Source organism: Somniosus microcephalus, unplaced genomic scaffold (assembly GCF_052327205.1).
Source record: "Somniosus microcephalus isolate GS21.2 unplaced genomic scaffold, FLI_Smic_1.0 unresolved_chr2, whole genome shotgun sequence".
In the NCBI taxonomy this organism is placed as follows: Eukaryota; Metazoa; Chordata; class Chondrichthyes; order Squaliformes; family Somniosidae; genus Somniosus; species Somniosus microcephalus.
Window position 1 is genome coordinate 7,530,930 of NW_028225180.1, and position 18,890 is coordinate 7,549,819.

The following is an 18,890-nucleotide window of genomic DNA, read 5'->3' on the forward strand; positions in this document are numbered from 1 at the left end:
ACTTCTCTTTTCTTGAGGAAAGAGCCCCAGTCTGTTCAATCTTTCCTGATTATTAGAATCATAGAATGATACAGCACAGAAGGAGCCCATTCGGCCCATCGTGCCTGTGCCGGCTCTTTGAAAGATCGATCCAATTAGTCCCACTCCCCCCGCTGCCCGTTCCCCATCGCCCTGCAAAATGTTCCCCTTCAAGTATTTCTCCAATTCCCCTTTTGAAAGTCACTGTTGAATCTGCTTCCACCGCCCTTTCAGGCAGCGCGTTCCAGATCACAACAACTCGCCGCATCAACAAAATACTCTTCATCTCCTCCTCTGGTTCTTTTGCCAATTACCTGAAATCTGTGTCCTCTGGTTACCGACCCCCTACCAGTGGGAACAGTTGCTCCTTAATGCTTCATGATTTTGAATGCCACGATTAAATCTCCCCTTAACCTTCTCTGCTCTAAGGTGAGCAAGCCCAGCTTCTCCAGTCTCTCCACATTGTTGAAGTCCCTCATCCCTGGTACCATTCTGGTCAATTCTCCCCTTAACCTTCTCTGGTCTAAGGAGAACAACCACAACATCTCCAGTCTCTCCACATTGTTGAAGTCCCTCATCCCTGGTACCATTCTGGTCAATTCTCCCCTTAACCTTCTCTGGTCTAAGGAGAACAACCACAACATCTCCAGGTAACTGAAGTCCCTCATCCCTGGTACCATTCTGGTCAATCTCCCCTTAACCTTGTCTGCTCCAAGGAGAAGAATCCTGCCTTCTCCAGTCTCTCCACATTACTAAAGTCCCTCATCACTGGTATCATTCTGGTCAATCTCCTCTGCACCCTCTCCAAGGCCTTGACATCCTTCCAAAGATGCGGTGCCCATTATTGGGCCTAACCAGTGATTGATACAGGTTTAGCACTAACTAATTATCAAATTGATTTCAGCGTCATGCCTTTAAACTAAAGGAGCGACGCTCCTGTCTCTTACCTGTTTCCTCCACATTCCTAGAAAAATCAGCCTGGAATCACCATGGCATCCTGGTTACACTGAGGTGACAGATGCCAAAATTCCCATCGGCCTCACCATGAACAAGCATCTTCAGCTGACAGGATCCAACCACGCACGGAAGCAAGGTACCGAATATTCCCCAAATCTCAGGCACTCACTGTCAGGGTAATGTAAAGGGAGCTCTACACTGTATCTAACCCGTGCTGTACCTGTCCTGGGAGCGCTCGATGCTGACACTGGGTATAAAGTGGGACCACACTGTCAGGGTAATGTAGAGGGAGCTCTACACTGTATCTAACCCGTGCTGTACCTACCCTGGGAGCACTCGATGCTGACACTGGGTATAAAGTGGGGGACAGACTGTCAGGGTAATGTAGAGGGAGCTCTACGCAGTATCTAACCCATGCTGTACCTGCCCCGGGAGCACTCGATGCTGACCTGGGTATAAAGTGGGGGACACACTGTCAGGGTAATGTAAAGGGAGCTCCACACTGTATCTAACCTGTGCTGCACCTGCCCTGGGAGCGCTCGATGCTGACACTGGGTATAAAGTGGGGGACACACTGTCAGGGTAATGTAGAGGGAGCTCTACACTGTATCTAACCCGTGCTGTACCTGCCCTGGGAGCGCTCGATGCTGACACTGGGTATAAAGTGGGGACACACTGTCAGGGTAATGTAGAGGGAGCTCTACACTGTATCTAACCCGTGCTGTACCTGCCCTGGGAGCGCTTGATGCTGACACTGGGTATTAAGTGGGGGACACACTGTCAGGGTAATGTAGAGGGAGCTCCAAACTGTATCTAACCTGTGCTGTACCTGCCCTGGGAGCGCTCGATGCTGACACTGGGTATAAAGTGGGACCACACTGTCAGGGTAATGTAGAGGGAGCTCTACACTGTATCTAACCCGTGCTGTACCTGCCCTGGGAGCGCTCGATGCTGACACTGGGTATAAAGTGGGGACACACTGTCAGGGTAATGTAGAGGGAGCTCTACACTGTATCTAACCCGTGCTGTACCTGCCCTGGGAGCGCTCGATGCTGACACCGGGTATAAAGTGGGGACACACTGTCAGGGTAATGTAGAGGGAGCTCTACACTGTATCTAACCCGTGCTGTACCTGCCCTGGGAGCGCTCGATGCTGACACTGGGTATAAAGTGGGGGACACACTGTCACGGTGATGTAGAGGGAGCTCTACACTGTATCTAACCTGTGCTGTACCTGCCCTGGGAGCACTCGATGCTGACACTGGGTATAAAGTGGGGGACACACTGTCACGGTGATGTAGAGGGAGCTCTACACTGTATCTCACCCATGCTGTACCTGCCCTGGGAGCGCTCGATGCTGACACTGGGTATAAAGTGGGGGACAGGCTGTCACGGTGATGTAGAGGGAGCTCTACACTGTATCTAACCCGTGCTGTACCTGCCCTGGGAGCGCTCGATGCTGACACTGGGTATAAAGTGGGGGACAGGCTGTCACGGTGATGTAGAGGGAGCTCCACACTGTATCTAACCCGTGCTGTACCTGCCCTGGGAGCGCTTGATCCTGACACTGGGTATAAAGTGGGGACACACTGTCAGGGTAATGTAGAGGGAGCTCTACACTGTATCTAACCCATGCTGTACCTGCCCTGGGAGCGCTTGATCCTGACACTGGGTATAAAGTGGGGGACACACTGTCAGGGTGATGTAGAGGGAGCTCTACACTGTATCTACAACAACAACAACTGGTATTTATATAGCACCCTTAACGTAGTAAAACGTCCCAAGGCAGTTCACAGGAGTATTATCAGACAGAAGATTTGACACCGAGCCACATAAGGAGAAATTAGGGCAGGTGACCAAAAGCTTGGTCAAAGAGGTAGGTTTTAAGGAGCGTCTTAAAGGAGAGAGAGATAGCGAGGCGGAGAGGTTTAGGCAGGGAATTCCAGAGCTAAGGGCCCAGCAACAGAAGGCACGACCACCAAAGGTTGAGCGATTATAATCAGGGATGCTCAAGAGGGCAGAATTAGAGGAGCGCAGGTATCTCGGGGGGGTTGTGGGGCTGAAGGAGATTACAGAGATAGGGAGGGGCGAGGCCATGGAGGGAATAGAAAACAAGGAGAATTTTGAAATCGAGGCATTGCTGAACCGGGAGCCAATGTAGGTCAACGAGCACAGGGGAGATGGGTGAACTTGGTGTGAGTTAGGACACAGGCAGCCGAGTTTTGAATCACCTCAAGTTTACATAGCATAGGAGCAGGAGTAGGCCATTCGGCCCCTCGAGCCTGCTCCGCCATTCAATGAGATCATGGCAGATCATCCAAATTCAGTACCCTGTCCCTGCCGTCTCCCCATATCCCTTGATCCCTTTAGCCTTAAGAAATATATCTAACTCCTTCTTGAATATATTTAATGAATTGCCTCAACTGCCTTCTGTGGTAGAGAATTCCACAGGTTCACCACTCTCTGGGTGAAGAAATTCCTCCTCATCTCTGTCCTAAATGGCTTACCCCTTATCCTTAGACTGTGACCCCTGGTTCTGGACTCCCCGCCATCGGGAACATCCTTCCTGCATCTAGTCTGTCTAGTACTGTTAAGAATTTTATAAGTTTCAATGAGATCCCCTCTCAATCTTCTAAACTCCAGCGAATATAAGCCCAATCTACCTAATCTCTCCTCATACGTCATTCCTGCCATCCCAGGTATCAGTCTGGTGAATCTTCGCTGCACTCCCTCCATGGCAAGAACATCCTTCCTCAGATAAGGCAAACAAAACTGCACACAATACTCAAGGTGTGGTCTCACCAAGGCCCTGTACAACTGTAGCAAGACATCCTTGTTCCTGTAATCAAACCCTTTCGCTATGAAGGCCAACATACCATTTGCCTTCTTAACCACCTGCTGCGCCTGCATGCTTACCTTCAGCGACTGGTGCACAAGGACACCCAGGTCTCGTTGCACTTCCCCTTCTCCCAATCTATTGCCGTTCAGATAATAATCTGCCTTCATGTTTTTGCCACCAAAGTGGATAACCTCATATTTATCCATATTATACTGCATCTGCCATGCTTTTGCCCAATCGCCCAAGCTGTCCAAATCATTCTGGAGTTTCTCTGCATCCTCCTCACAGCAGACCCACCCACCCAGCTTTGTGTCATTTGCAAATTTGGAGATATTACATCTAGTTCCTTCGTCTGGATCATTAATATATATTGTGAATAGCTGGGGACCTAGCACTGATCCCTGCGGTACGCCACTAGTCACTGCCTGCCACTCGGAAAAGGACCCGTTTATTCCAACTCTTTGCTTCCTGTCTACCAACCAGTTCTCTATCCGTCAGAACCTTACCCCCAATCTCATGTGCTTTAACTTTGCATGCTAATCTCTTATGCAGGACCTTATCGAAAGCCTGCTGAAAGTCCAAATACACCACATCCACTGGTTCTCCCTTATCTATTCTACCAGTTACATCCTCAAAAAATTCCAGTATATTAGTCAAGCAATCCATGTTGGTTTTGTCTGATCCTGTCACTGTGTTCCAAGTGCTCTGTTATTACATTTTTTACAATGGACTGCAGCATTTTCCCCACTACTGATGTCAGGCTTACCGGTCTATAATTCTCCATTTTCTCTCGACCACCTTTTTTAAATAGTGGGGTTACATTAGCTACCCTCCAATCCATGGGAACTGTGCCAGAGTCCATAGAATTTTGGAAGATGACCAGCAATGCATCTACTATTTCTAGGGCCACTTCCTTAAGTACCCTAGGATGTAGATTATCAGGCTCTGGGAATTTATCGGCCTTCAATCCCGTCAATTTTCCTAACACCATTTCCCTACAAACACTGATTTCATTCAGTTCCTCCCTTTCATTAGACCCTATGTTCCCCGACATCTCTGGGAGGTTATTTGTGTCCTCCTTTGTAAAGACAGAACTGTGGGTTGCAGCTAATAAGGCCTTTCTGGTGCAGAGTGACTGTTGGTAAACCATTTAACTGGTGTAATTAGAGGAATTGATTTAATTTAAATCCAATTAATTAAAGGGGATACTAGCATCTAAAATCGGGCAGAGGGTGTCCATAACTAACAATAAAACATTTAATTAATTACATAGAATGGAGCAGGTGATGTGTTACTGTTGCGAGATGTGGGAGCCGGTGAACCCCATTGAGGCTCATGGTGATTACGTCTGTGACAAGTGTCTGCTGCTACAGGAACTCCAGCTCCGTGTTGATGAGCTGGAGTCTGAGCTTCAGACACTGCGACACATCAGGGAGGGGGAGAAGTTCCTGGACTCTGTGTATCAGGAGGTGGTCACACCTATGAAGTTAATTAATTCAGATGTAGCCCATGGTCAGGGACAGGAAGGTGTGACTATGAGTGAGGCAGGTACGGGGATCCAGGAGGTAGTGTTGGAGGAGCCGCAGCCCTTGCTCTTGTCCAACAGGTTCGAGGTTCTTACTCCCTGTGGGGACAGGAGCAGGGAATGCAGGGAGGATGAGCAACCTGGCCACAGCACCGTGGAACGGGGGGCCATTCAAGAGGGGGGAGTAAATAGAAATGTTGTAGTGGTAGGGGATAGTATTATTAGGGGGATAGATAGAGTTCTCTGCAGCCGAGAGCGAGAGTCCCGTAGGCTGTGTTGCCTACCCGCTGCCAGGGTTAAGGACATCTTCTCTGGGCTGGAAAGAAACTTGCAGTGGGAGGGGGTTGATCCAGTTGTCGTGGTCCATGTTGGTACAAACGACATAGATAGGACTAGGAAGCCGGTTCTGTTAAAGGAGTATGAGCAGCTAGGGGTCAAATTAAAAGACAGAACCTCAAGGGTAATAATCTCTGGATTATTACCTGAGCCACGAGCGAATTTGGCTAGGACAAATAAAATTAGAGAGTTAAATGCGTGGCTCAAAGACTGGTGTGGGAGAAATGGGTTTTGCTTCCTGGGACACTGGCACCAGTACTGGGGCAGGAGGGAGCTGTTCCGTTGGGACGGGCTTCACTTGGCCAGTGCTGGGACTAGAGTCCTGGCGGATCATATAACTAGGGCTGTAGAGAGGGCTTTAAACTAACTAGTGGGGGGGAGGTTCCTAGAGAGCAAATAATAAAAATGACAACAGAGAAGGTCATAGACTTAGGTAGCAGTGGGGAAATTAAAAACCAGAGCGTGTCAGGAAGGGGCAGAAAGTATGGAGTAAAAGGTAAAGTAATAAAAAGGGCAAAAGCAGGAACTAAGTGTCACAAAACATATTTGAAAGTTCTTTATCTGAATGCACGTAGCATTCGTAACAAAATAGACGAGTTAATGGCACAAATAACTACATATGGGTATGATCTTGTGGCCATTACAGAAACATGGCTGCAGGGTGACAATGCCTGGGAATTAAACATACCAGGTTATTTAACGATCAGGAAGGACAGGCAGGAAGGAAGGGGAGGTGGGGTGGCTATGTTAATAAAGGAAGGAATCACTGTAATACAGAGAAATGATATTGGGTCAAAAGATCAGGATAATGAAACAGTTTGGGTGGAGATAAGGAATAATAAGGGGAAAAAAACACTAGTGGGCGTAGTCTATAGGCCTCCGAACAGTTGCAACTCTGTTGGACGGAGTATCAATCAGGAAATAGTTGAGGCTTGTAATAAGGGAACATCTATAATTATGGGGGCTTTTAACTATCATATTAATTGGACAAATCAAATTGGGCAGGGCTGCCTTGAGGATGAGTTCATTGAATGTATTAGGGATGGGTTTCTTGAGCAGTATGTAACTGAACCGACCAGGGGGCAAGCAACCTTAGATCTGGTCCTGTGTAACGAGACAGGATTAATTAAAAATGTCCTAGTAAAGGATCCCCTTGGAATGAGTGACCATAACATGGTTGAATTCCATATTCAATTAGAGGGTGAGAAGGTTGGATCTCAAACAAGCGTGCTAAGCTTGAATAAAGGAGACTATGAAGGTATGAGAGCAGAATTGAGTAGAGTGGATTGGGAAAATAGATTAATGGGTAAGACGATACATGATCAGTGGTGTACATTTAAGGAGTTATTTTACAACTTCCAAAAAATATATATTCCACTGAGAAGAAAAGGGTGTAAAAGAAAAGACAGCCATCCGTGGCTAAGTAAAGAAATTAAGCATAGTATTCGACTAAAAACAAGGGCATATAAGGTAGCCAAATCTAGTGGGAGGATAGAGGATTGGGAAAACTTTAAAAGACAGCAAAAGATAACAAAAAGATTAATTAAGAAAGGGAAGATAGATTATGAAAGTAAATTAGCAAAAAATATAAAAACAGATAGTAAGAGTTTTTATAGTTATACAAAAAGAAAAGGGGTGACTAAAGTAAATGTTGGTCCCTTAGAGGATGAGATCGGGAAATTAATGGTGGGAAATATGGAGATGGCAAAAACACTGAATGAATATTTAGTATCAGTCTTTACAGTAGAGGACACTAAGAATATCCCAACACTGGACAAACAGGGGGCAATAGGGGGGGAGGAGCTAAACACAATCAAAATCACTAAGGAAGTGGTACTCGGTAAAATAATGGGACTCAAGGCGGATAAATCACCTGGACCGGATGGCTTACATCCTAGGGTCTTGAGGGAAGTGGCGGTAGGGATTGTCGATGCATTGGTAATAATTTTCCAAAACTCCCTGGACTCGGCAAAGGTCCCGGCAGACTGGAAAACTGCTAATGTAACATCCTTATTTAAAAAGGGCAGTAGACAGAAGGCTGGAAACTATAGACCGGTTAGCCTAACATCTGTGGTCGGTAAAATTTTGGAGTCCATTATTAAGGAGACAGTAACAGGACATTTAGATAATCATAATTTAATAGGACAAAGTCAGCATGGTTTTATGAAGGGGAAGTCATGTTTGACAAATTTGCTGGAGTTCTTTGAGGAAGTAACATACAGGATGGATAAAGAGGAACCAGTGGACGTAGTGTATTTAGACTTCCAAAAGGCATTTGACAAGGTGCCACAGAAAAGATTATTGCTTAAGATAAAAAATCACGGGATTGGGGGTAATATTCTGGCATGGATAGAGGATTGGCTATCTAACAGAAGGCAGAGAGTTGGGATAAATGGTTCATTCTCAGACTGGCAATCAGTAACTAGTGGTGTTCCGCAGGGGTCGGTGCTGGGTCCCCAACTCTTTACAATCTATATTAACGATTTGGAGGAGGGGACCGAGTGTAACATATCAAAGTTTGCAGATGATACTAAGATGGGGGGGAAAGTAGTGAGTGAGGAGGACATAAAAAACCTGCAAGGGGACATAGACAGGCTAAGTAAGTGGGCAGAGATTTGGCAGATGGAATACAATACTGGAAAGTGTGAGGTTATGCACTTTGGCAGGAAAAATCGTAGAGCAAGTTATTATCTTAATGGCAAGAAACTGGAAAATACTGAAGTACAAAGGGATCTGGGGGTCCTGGTGCACGAAACTCAAAAGGTTAGTATGCAGGTGCAGCAAGTGATTAAGAAGGCCAATGGAATGTTGGCTTTCATTGCTAGGGGGATAGAATATAAAAATAAGGAGGTATTGCTTCAGTTGTACAAGGTATTGGTGAGACCGCACCTGGAATACTACATACAGTTTTGGTGTCCATACTTAAGAAAAGACATACTTGCTCTCGAGTCAGTACAAAGAAGGTTCACTCGGTTAATCCCGGGGATGAGGGGATGGACATATGAGGAGAGGTTGAGTAGATTGGGACTCTACTCATTGGAGTTCAGAAGAATGAGAGGCGATCTTATTGAAACATATAAGATTGTGAAGGGGTTGGATCGGGTGGATGCGGGGAGAATGTTCCCGATGATGGGTGAAACTAGAACGAGGGGGCATAGTCTTAGAATAAGGGGCTGCTCTTTCAAAACTGAGAGGAGGAGGAACTACTTCACTCAGAGGGTGGTAGGTCCATGGAATATGCTGCCCCAAAAAGCTGTAGAAGCTACATCATTACATAAATTTAAAACAGAAATAGACAGTTTCCTAGAAGTAAAGGGAATTAAGGGTTACGGGGAGCGGGCAGGAATTTGGACATGAGTCTAGGTTCGGCTCGGTCATGGCCCTGTGGGTAGCGGAGCGGACCCAGGGCCCGTGTAGCCTGATCCTGCTCCTATTTTGTGTGTCTAATTCTGTTAGATTCAGGAGATGGTTCTGTGATAGTAGATTGGCGGTTAGGGTCAGATCAGCCATGATCTTATTGAATGGCGGAGCAGGCTCGAGGGGCCGATTGGCCTACTCCTGCTCCTATTTCTTATGTTCTTATTATGTAACCTAAGTATGTATTTAATTGGTCAGCCATTTCTTTGTTCCCCATTATAAATTCCCCTGATTCTGACTGCAAGGGACCTACGCTTGACTTCCCCAATCTTTTTCTCTTCACATATCTATAGAAGCTTTTACAGTCAGTCAGTTTTTATGTTCCCTGAAAGCTTACTCTCATACTCTATTAGGGTAGAATGTGGGAGGCCAGCTAGGAGTGTGTTGGAATAGTCAAGACTAGAGGTAACAAAGGCATGGATGAGGGTTTCAGCCGCAGATGAGCTGAGGCAAGGGCGGAGACGGGCAATGTTACGGAGGTGGAAATCGGCGGTCTTAGTGATGCTGAGGATATGTGGCCGGAAGCTCATTTCAGAGTCAAATATGACACCAAGGTTGTGAACAGTGTGTTTCAGTCTCAGATAGATGTTAGGGAGAGGGATGGAGTCAGTGGCTCGGGAACGGAGTTTCTGCCGGGGACCGAAAACAATGGCTTCGGTCTTCCCAATATTTAATTGGAGAAAATTTCTGCTCATCTAGAACTGGATGTCAGACAAGCAGTCTGACAATTTAGAGACCGTGGAGGGGTCGAGAGAAGTGGTGCTGAGGTGGAGCTGGGTGTCGTTAGCATACATGTGGAAACTGACGCTGTGTTTTCAGATGATGTCGCCATGGGGCAACATGTAGATGAGAAATAGACGGGGGCCAAGGATAGACCCTTGGGGGACACCAGAGGTAACGATGTGGGAGCGGGAAGAGAAGCCGTTGCAGGTGATTCTCTGGCTACGATTAGATAAGAATGGAACCAGGCCAGTGCAGTCCCACCCAGCTGGACGACGGTGAGAGGTGTTGGAGAAGGATGGAGTGGTCAACCGTGTCAAAGGCTGCAGACAAGTCAAGGACGAGGAGGGATAGTTTACCTTTGTCACAGTCACAAAGGGTGTAATTTGTGACTTTGATGAGAGCTGTTTCAGGAGGGGAGATTGGAGAGAAACTGGAGAAAGATGTGAGTTCAGGGCTAGGGCTTGGGGGATCCTTAGAGGAAGTTTGGCCCGTGGGCTAGGGGAAGGAAAGGAAGTGGCAGAGGCAGCTGAACGGATGGTCTCAATCTTAGAGACAAAGAAGTCCATGAGCTCCTCACACTTGTGGTCAGATGTGAGGCTGGAGGAGACAGGGGAGAGGGGTTTAAGAAGACGGTCAGACTCTGGCTATCAGGAGGAACCTTCTCTATCGGCTCCCCATGAACCTTGGATGTAACAATCTAAATCAACTCTCTCCCGCCCCGTGTTTCAGGTGAGTCCCCTCTGGCCTTGGAGGAGGAGCAGAACAGAAGATGGGCCTCTTCCTTTTGGACTCAGTACCGCACCCTAACAGCCCGCAACTTCAAGCAACAGCGATGGGTCATCCTGTCCTGGCTCAATCTCATCAGGACCCTGACCATGGCCGTCATTCCCGGTGTCATTTAGTGGCAACTGCCTACGTTAGAGGAACAGATCCAGGCCCAAGCAGCATTGGTACGTTCATCCCATAATCCCTCTCGCTTCCATAGAAACTATTCGGGCAGCCGAGGAGCAGAACTGAAGGAGCGCTGCACTGTCAGAGGGGCAGTACTGAGGGAGCACTGCACTGTTGGAGGGGCAGTACTGAGAGAGCACTGCACTGTCGGAGGGGCAGTACTGAGGGAGTGCTGCACTGTCAGAGGGGCAGTACTGAGGGAGCACTGCACTGTTGGAGGGGCAGTACTGAGGGAGCACTGCACTGTCGGAGGGGCAGTACTGAGGGAGCGCTGCACTGTCGGAAGGGCAGTACTGAGGGAGCGCTGCACTGTCGGAGGGGCAGTACTGAAGGAGCACTGCACTGTCGAAAAGGCAGTACCGAGGGAGTGCTGCACTGTCAGAGGGGCAATACTGAGGGAGCGCTGCACTGTCGGAAGGGCAGTACTGAGGGAGCACTGCACTGTCGGAGGGGCAGTACTGAGGGAGCACTGCACTGTCGGAAGGGCAGTACTGAGGGAGCGCTGCACTGTCGGAGGGGCAGTACTGAGGGAGCACTGCACTGTCGGAGGGGCAGTACTGAGGGAGCACTGCACTGTCGGAGGGGCAGTACTGAGGGAGCACTGCACTGTCGGAGGGGCAGTACTGAGGGAGCACTGCACTGTCGGAGGGGCAGTACTGAAGGAGCACTGCACTGTTGAAGAGGCAGTACCGAGGGAGTGCTGCACTGTTGAAGGGGCAGCACTGAGGGAGCGCTGTACTGTCGGAGGGGCAGTACTGAGGGAGCGCTGCACTGTTGGGAGGGCCAGTACTGAGGGAGAGCTGCACCTTCGGAGGGGCAGTACTGAGGGAGCGCTGCACTGTCGGAGAGGCAGAACTGAGGGAGCACTGCACTATCGGAGAGGCAGCACTGAGGGAGCGCTGCACTGTCGGAGGGGCAGTTCTGAGGAAGTGCTGCACTGTCAGAGGGGCAGTACCGAGGGAATGCTGACCAACTTGATTGACTCGGGTGAGCTGGATGTTATGCTAATCTGTCTCCTTCATTGTTGTTTCAGCTTTACTTTCTGCTCATATTCTGGGGATTCTCTGCAGTCTACGAGTCCTTAAATTCATGTGAGTTTCACCAACTTCACAAGCACTGTAATACATCTAGTTAGCGTATAGTCCAGGGGTGGGCAGGAGTGTGTGTGCGAGTGCGGGTCTGTGTGCACGTGTGGCAGTGTGGGTCTGTGTGCACGTGTGGCAGTGTGGGTCTGTGTGCACGTGTGGCAGTGTGGGTCTGTGTGCGGGTCTGGCAGTGTGGGTCTGTGTGCGGGTCTGGCAGTGTGGGTCTGTGTGCACGTGTGGCAGTGTGGGTCTGTGTGCACCTGTGGCAGTGTGGGTCTGTGTGCACGTGTGGCAGTGTGGGTCTGTGTGCACGTGTGGCAGTGTGGGTCTGTGTGCACGTGTGGCAGTGTGGGTCTGTGCGCACGTGTGGCAGTGTGGGTCTGTGTGCACGTGTGGCAGTGTGGGTCTGTGTGCACGTGTGGCAGTGTGGGTCTGTGTGCACGTGTGGCAGTGTGGGTCTGTGTGCACGTGTGGCAGTGTGGGTCTGTGTGCACGTGTGGCAGTGTGGGTCTGTGTGCGGGTCTGGCAGTGTGGGTCTGTGTGCACGTGTGGCAGTGTGGGTCTGTGTGCGGGTCTGGCAGTGTGGGTCTGTGTGCACGTGTGGCAGTGTGGGTCTGTGTGCACGTGTGGCAGTGTGGGTCTGTGTGCGGGTCTGGCAGTGTGGGTCTGTGTGCACGTGTGGCAGTGTGGGTCTGTGTGCACGTGTGGCAGTGTGGGTCTGTGTGCGGGTCTGGCAGTGTGGGTCTGTGTGCGGGTCTGGCAGTGTGGGTCTGTGTGCGGGTCTGGCAGTGTGGGTCTGTGTGCGGGTCTGGCAGTGTGGGTCTGTGTGCACGTGTGGCAGTGTGGGTCTGTGTGCGGGTCTGGCAGTGTGGGTCTGTGTGCACGTGTGGCAGTGTGGGTCTGTGTGCATGTGTGGCAGTGTGGGTCTGTGTGCGGGTCTGGCAGTGTGGGTCTGTGTGCACGTGTGGGTCTGTGTGCATGTGTGGCAGTGTGGGTCTGTGTGCACGTGTGGCAGTGTGGGTCTGTGTGCGGGTGTGGCAGTGTGGGTCTGTGTGCACGTGTGGCAGTGTGGGTCTGTGTGCGGGTGTGGCAGTGTGGGTCTGTGTGCACGTGTGGCAGTGTGGGTCTGTGTGCACGTGTGGCAGTGTGGGTCTGTGTGCACGTGTGGCAGTGTGGGTCTGTGTGCACGTGTGGCAGTGTGGGCCTGTGTGCACGTGTGGCAGTGTGGGTCTGTGTGCACATGTGGCAGTGTGGGTCTGTGTGCACGTGTGGCAGTGTGGGTCTGTGTGCGGGTGTGGCAGTGTGGGTCTGTGTGCACGTGTGGCAGTGTGGGTCTGTGTGCACGTGTGGCAGTGTGGGTCTGTGTGCACGTGTGGCAGTGTGGGTCTGTGTGCGGGTCTGGCAGTGTGGGTCTGTGTGCACGTGTGGCAGTGTGGGTCTGTGTGCACGTGTGGCAGTGTGGGTCTGTGTGTGGGTCTGGCAGTTTGGGTCTGTGTGCACGTGTGGCAGTGTGGGTCTGTGTGCACGTGTGGCAGTGTGGGTCTGTGTGCACGTGTGGCAGTGTGGGTCTGTGTGCACGTGTGGCAGTGTGGGTCTGTGTGCGGGTCTGGCAGTGTGGGTCTGTGTGCACGTGTGGCAGTGTGGGTCTGTGTGCGGGTCTGGCAGTGTGGGTCTGTGTGCACGTGTGGCAGTGTGGGTCTGTGTGCGGGTCTGGCAGTGTGGGTCTGTGTGCACATGTGGCAGTGTGGGTCTGTGTGCACGTGTGGCAGTGTGGGTCTGTGTGCACGTGTGGCTGTGTGGGTCTGTGTGCGGGTGTGGCAGTGTGGGTCTGTGTGCATGTGTGTGTCTGTGTGCAAGTGTGCGGCTGTATTCACCTGGGAGTCACAGCCGCTCGCTCGCTCCAAGTGGGGCGATTCTGTAGCGTCAGGGGGCCCAGGCTCTACAAGGTCTCACAGGACCTCTTGTGTCTTTCAGTCCCATTGGAACGGCCAATCATCAACAAGGAAAGGCTATCTGGGTCCTACCGCCTGTCTGCTTATTATCTGGCCAAGATGACAAGCGAGTTGCCCTTGACTATCGTCCAGCCAGCCATCAGCATAACCATTGCCTTCTGGATGGGCGGTCTCAATGGAGTGACTGCCTACTTCACAGATATGGGTCTGTTAATGCTCAGCGCAGTGACAGCACAGGTAAGTGAGGGGCAAGGACAGCACGGGTTAGATACAGTGTAGAGCTCCCTCTACGTTATCCTGAGAGTGTGTCCCCACTTTATACCCAGTGTCAGCATCGAGCCCTCCCAGGGCAGGTACAGCACGGGTTAGATACAGTGTAGAGCTCCCTCTACATTACCCTGACAGTGTATCCCCCACTTTATACCCAGTGTCAGCATCGAGCGCTCCCGGGGCAGGTACAGCACGGGTTAGATACAGTGTAGAGCTCCCTCTACATTACCCTGACAGTGTATCCCCCACTTTATACCCAGTGTCAGCATCGAGCACTCCCAGGGCAGGTACAGCACGGGTTAGATACAGTGTAGAGCTCCCTCTACATTATCCTGAGAGTGTTTCCCCCACTTTATACCCAGTGTCAGCATCGAGCACTCCCAGGGCAGGTACAGCACGGGTTAGATACAGTGTAGAGCTCCCTCTACATTATCCTGAGAGTGTATCCACCACTTTATACCCAGTATCAGCATCGAGCACTCCCAGGGCAGGTACAGCACGGGTTACATACAGTGTAGAGCTCCCTCTACATCACCCTGAGAGTGTGTCCCCCACTTTATACCTAGTGTCAGCATCGAGCACTCCCAGGGCAGGTACAGCACAGGTTACAGTGTAGAGCTCCCTCTACATTACCCTGACAGTGTGTCCCCACTTTATACCTAGTGTCAGCATCGAGCGCTCCCAGGACAGGTACAGCATGGGTTAGATACTCTATATTACCCTGACAGTGTACCTCGATATAGTGCCTTTCACAACTCCAGGACGGCCCAAAGTGCTCTACAGCCAATGAAATAATTTTTTGATGTGTAGTCACTGTTGTATTGTAGGAAGCGCAGTAGCCAATCTGCGCACAGAAAGCTCCCACAAACAGGAGTGTGTTAAACGGCCAGATAAACTGTACTCTTAGTGAGGCTGGTTGAGGGATAAATATTGGGCTCCAGGACACCCCCGGTCTTCTTCGAAATACTGTCCGAGGGTCCTTTTACGTCCGCCTGAGGACTGATGTGGTTCTCAGTTTAACGTCTTCTCTGAAAGTCGGCACATCCGACAGTGCAGCGCTCCCTCAGTACTGCCCCTCCCACAGTGCAGCGCTCGCTCGATACAGACACGCCGACAGTGCTCCCTCAGTACTGCCCTTCCGATAGTGCAGTGCTCCCTCAGTACTACCCCTCCCACAGTGCAGTGCTCCCTCAGTACTGTCCCTCCGACAGTGCAATGCTCCCTCAGTACTGTCCGTCCGAGAGTGCAGCGCTCGCTCAGTACTGCCCCTCCAACAGTGCAGCGCTCCCTCAGTACTGTCCCTCCAACAGTGCAATGCTCCCTCAGTACTGTCCGTCCGAGAGTGCAGCACTCCCTCAGTACTGCCCCGCCAACAGTGCAGCATTCCCTCAGTACTGCCCCTCCAACAGTGCAGCATTCCCTCAGTACTGCCCCTCCTACAGCGCAACGCTCCCTCAGTACTGCCCCTCCCACAGTGCAGCTTTCCCTCAGTACTGCCCCTCCGACAGTGCAGCGCTCCCTTGGTACTGCCACTCCGACAGTGCAGCGCTCGCTCGGTACAGACACGCCGACAGTGCAGCGCTCCCTCAGTACTGCCCCTCCCACAGTGCCGTGCTCCCTCAGTACTGCCCCTCCCACAGTGCAGTGCTCCCTCAGTACTGTCCCTCCGACTGTGCAGCACTCCTTCCGTACTGCCCCTCCGACAGTGCAGCGCTCCCTCAGTACTGCCCCTCCGACAGTGCAGTGCTCCCTCAGTACTGCCCCTCCGACAGTGCAGCGCTCCCTCTGTACTGCCCCTCCGACAGTGCAGCGCTCCCTCAGTATTGCCCCTCCGACAGTGCAGTGCTCCCTCAGTACTGCCCCTCCGACAGTGCGGCGCTCCCTCAGTACTGCCCCTCCGACAGTGCAGCGCTCCCTCTGTACTGCCCCTCCGACAGTGCAGTGCTCCCTCAGTACTGCCCCTCCAACAGTGCAATGCTCCCTCAGTACTGCCCCTCCGACAGTGCAGCGCTCCCTCTGTACTGCCCCTCCGACAGTGCAGCGCTCCCTCAGTACTGCCCCTCCGACAGTGCAGTGCTCCCTCAGTACTGCCCCTCCGACAGTGCAGCGCTCCCTCTGTACTGCCCCTCCGACAGTGCAGTGCTCCCTCAGTACTGCCCCTCCAACAGTGCAATGCTCCCTCAGCACTTGCAACCTGGGGGATTTTTGGCCTGGAATTGTGGGGCTCGAACCGATGACATTTTGACTCAGATGGGAGAGTGAATCTTAGTGACTCCTAGAGTAGTAGTAAAGTGGGGGAGTGCGGTGGCAGAGGGGGTAATGAGCTTATTGGAATAAAGGCGGATGGGGTTTTACATGTAGACTGATGATATTCATTCCACACCTCCTCTTCTCTGTTTCTCTCAGTCCATTGGTTTGTTTGCCAGCGTTGTCTTCCTCAGGATTGACCAGTCCATCATCCTTGCCACTATCATCATGCTGAGCAATGTCGTTCTGGGCGGGTTCTACATTCAGCGGTTTCCGTCCTGGCTCACCTGGGCTCGCTACCTGGCATTTGTGCTCTACCCGTTCCACATCATGCTGAGCGTGGAGTTCTCCGATGATCACACCATTCTGTGAGTACCTCGCTCCTTCTGTGTCACTGATGGATAGTTAGTGACTGTCCCTAAACACACACACTCCTCAATCAGCTCCCTTACACATGTACCTGATAGTTAGTGACTGTCCCTAAACACACACACTCCTCAATCAGCTCCCTTACACATGTACCTGATAGTTAGTGACTGTCCCTAAACACACACTCTCCTCAATCAGCTCCCTTACACATGTACCTGATAGTTAGTGACTGTCCCTAAACACACACACTCCTCAATCAGCTCCCTTACACATGTACCTGATAGTTAGTGACTGTCCCTAAACACACACACTCCTCAATCAGCTCCCTTACACATGTACCTGATAGTTAGTGACTGTCCCTAAACACACACACTCCTCAATCAGCTCCCTTACACATGTACCTGATAGTTAGTGACTGTCCCTAAACACACACTCTCCTCAATCAGCTCCCTTACACATGTACCTGATAGTTAGTGACTGTCCCTAAACACACACTCTCCTCAATCAGCTCCCTTACACATGTACCTGATAATTAGTGACTGTCCCTAAACACACACTCTCCTCAATCAGCTCCCTTACACATGTACCTGATAGTTAGTGACTGTCCCTAAACACACACACTCCTCAATCAGCTCCCTTACACATGTACCTGATAGTTAGTGACTGTCCCTAAACACACACACTCCTCAATCAGCTCCCTTACACATGTACCTGATAATTAGTGACCGTCCCTAAACACACATTCTCCTTAACCTGTTTCCTCAAATATGTACCTGCTAGTTAGGGACCATCTCTAAATGATTTATTAATTTGTTGTGTTGCAGATGTAAAGCGGAGAACTCAGCCTATCGGCACTGCAATATGGTCAGAAACACAACCAACACCTCCAGCGACGAGATCTTGGCCCATTTTAACGTCACGCTCCCGATCTGGGCCAATGTCGTCATTCTCCTCCTATTTATGGTGGCCTGCCGTCTGGCCTGCTACCTCGTGCTCAGATTCTTTCGGAAGCCGTAAAAACCAACTGTCCGCAACTTACTTTTTAATCCTTGGGGACTGGGGTGAGGTCAGGGGGTCAGATACTGAACTTTCACCTGCCGGGAACTGGGGTCAACTCCCGCCCCGGAGGGTGTGTGGATAACCCGTGTTGTACCTGCCCTGGGAGTGCTCGATCCTGACACGGTGTATAAAGTGGGGACACACTGTCAGGGTAATGTAGAGGGAGCTCTACACTGTATCTAACCCGTGCTGTACCTGCCCTGGGAGCGCTCGATGCTGACACTGGGTATAAAGTGGGGGACACACTGTCAGGGTAATGTAGAGGGAGCTCTACACTGTATCTAACCCGTGCTGTACCTGCCCTGGGAGCGCTCGATGCTGACACTGGGTATAAAGTGGGGGACACACTGTCAGGGTAATGTAGAGGGAGCTCTGCACTGTATCTAACCCGTGCTGTACCTGCCCTGGGAGCGCTCGATGCTGACACTGGGTATAAAGTGGGGGACACAGTCAGAAAAATAGAAACATAGAAAATAGGAGGAGTAGGCCATTCGGCCCCTCGAGCCTACTCTGCCATTCAATGCGATCATGGCTGATCATCCAAATTCAGTACCCTGTCCCTGCCTTCTCTCCATATCCCTTGATCCCTTTAGCCTTAAGAAATATATCCAACTCCTTCTTGAATATATTTAATGAATTGGCCTCCACTGCCTTCTGTGGTAGAGAATTCCACAGGTTCACCACTCTCTGGGTGAAGAAATTCCTCCTCATCTCAGTCCTAAATGGCTTACCCCTTATCCTTAGACTGTGACCCCCGGTTCTGGACTCCCCGGCCATCGGGAACATCCTTCCTGCAACCAGTCTATCTAGTCCTGTTAGTATTTTATGAATTTCAATAAGATCCCCTCTCATTCTTCTAAACTCCAGCGAGTATAAGCCCAATCGATCCAATCTCTCCTCATAAGTCATTCCTGCCATCCCAGGTATCAGTCTGGTGAATCTTCGCTGCACTCCCTCCATGGCAAGAACATCCTTCCTCAGATAAGGCGACCAAAACTGCACACAATACTCAGGGTGTGGTCTCACCAAGGCCCTGTACAACTGCAGCAAGACTTCCTTGCTCCTGTACTCGAACCCTCTCGCTACGAAGGCCAACATACCATTTGCCTTCTTAACCGCCTGCTGCACCTGCATGCTTACCT

General features: G+C 50.8%; 1 protein-coding gene across 1 annotated transcript in view; it reads left to right on the forward strand.

Moving 5' to 3' along the window:
- Nucleotides 1–17,706, forward strand: part of LOC147092064 (uncharacterized) — a 37,992-nt gene extending 20,286 nt beyond the window's left edge. Inside the window, exons 4-7 of the mRNA XM_085976420.1 lie at nt 987–1,111; nt 13,826–14,040; nt 16,480–16,688; nt 17,514–17,706. Coding sequence (XP_085832546.1) covers nt 987–1,111; nt 13,826–14,040; nt 16,480–16,688; nt 17,514–17,706 — 742 coding nt within the window. The remainder of the gene's footprint in view (nt 1–986; nt 1,112–13,825; nt 14,041–16,479; nt 16,689–17,513) is intronic.
- The last annotated feature ends 1,184 nt before the right edge of the window (nt 17,707–18,890 follow it).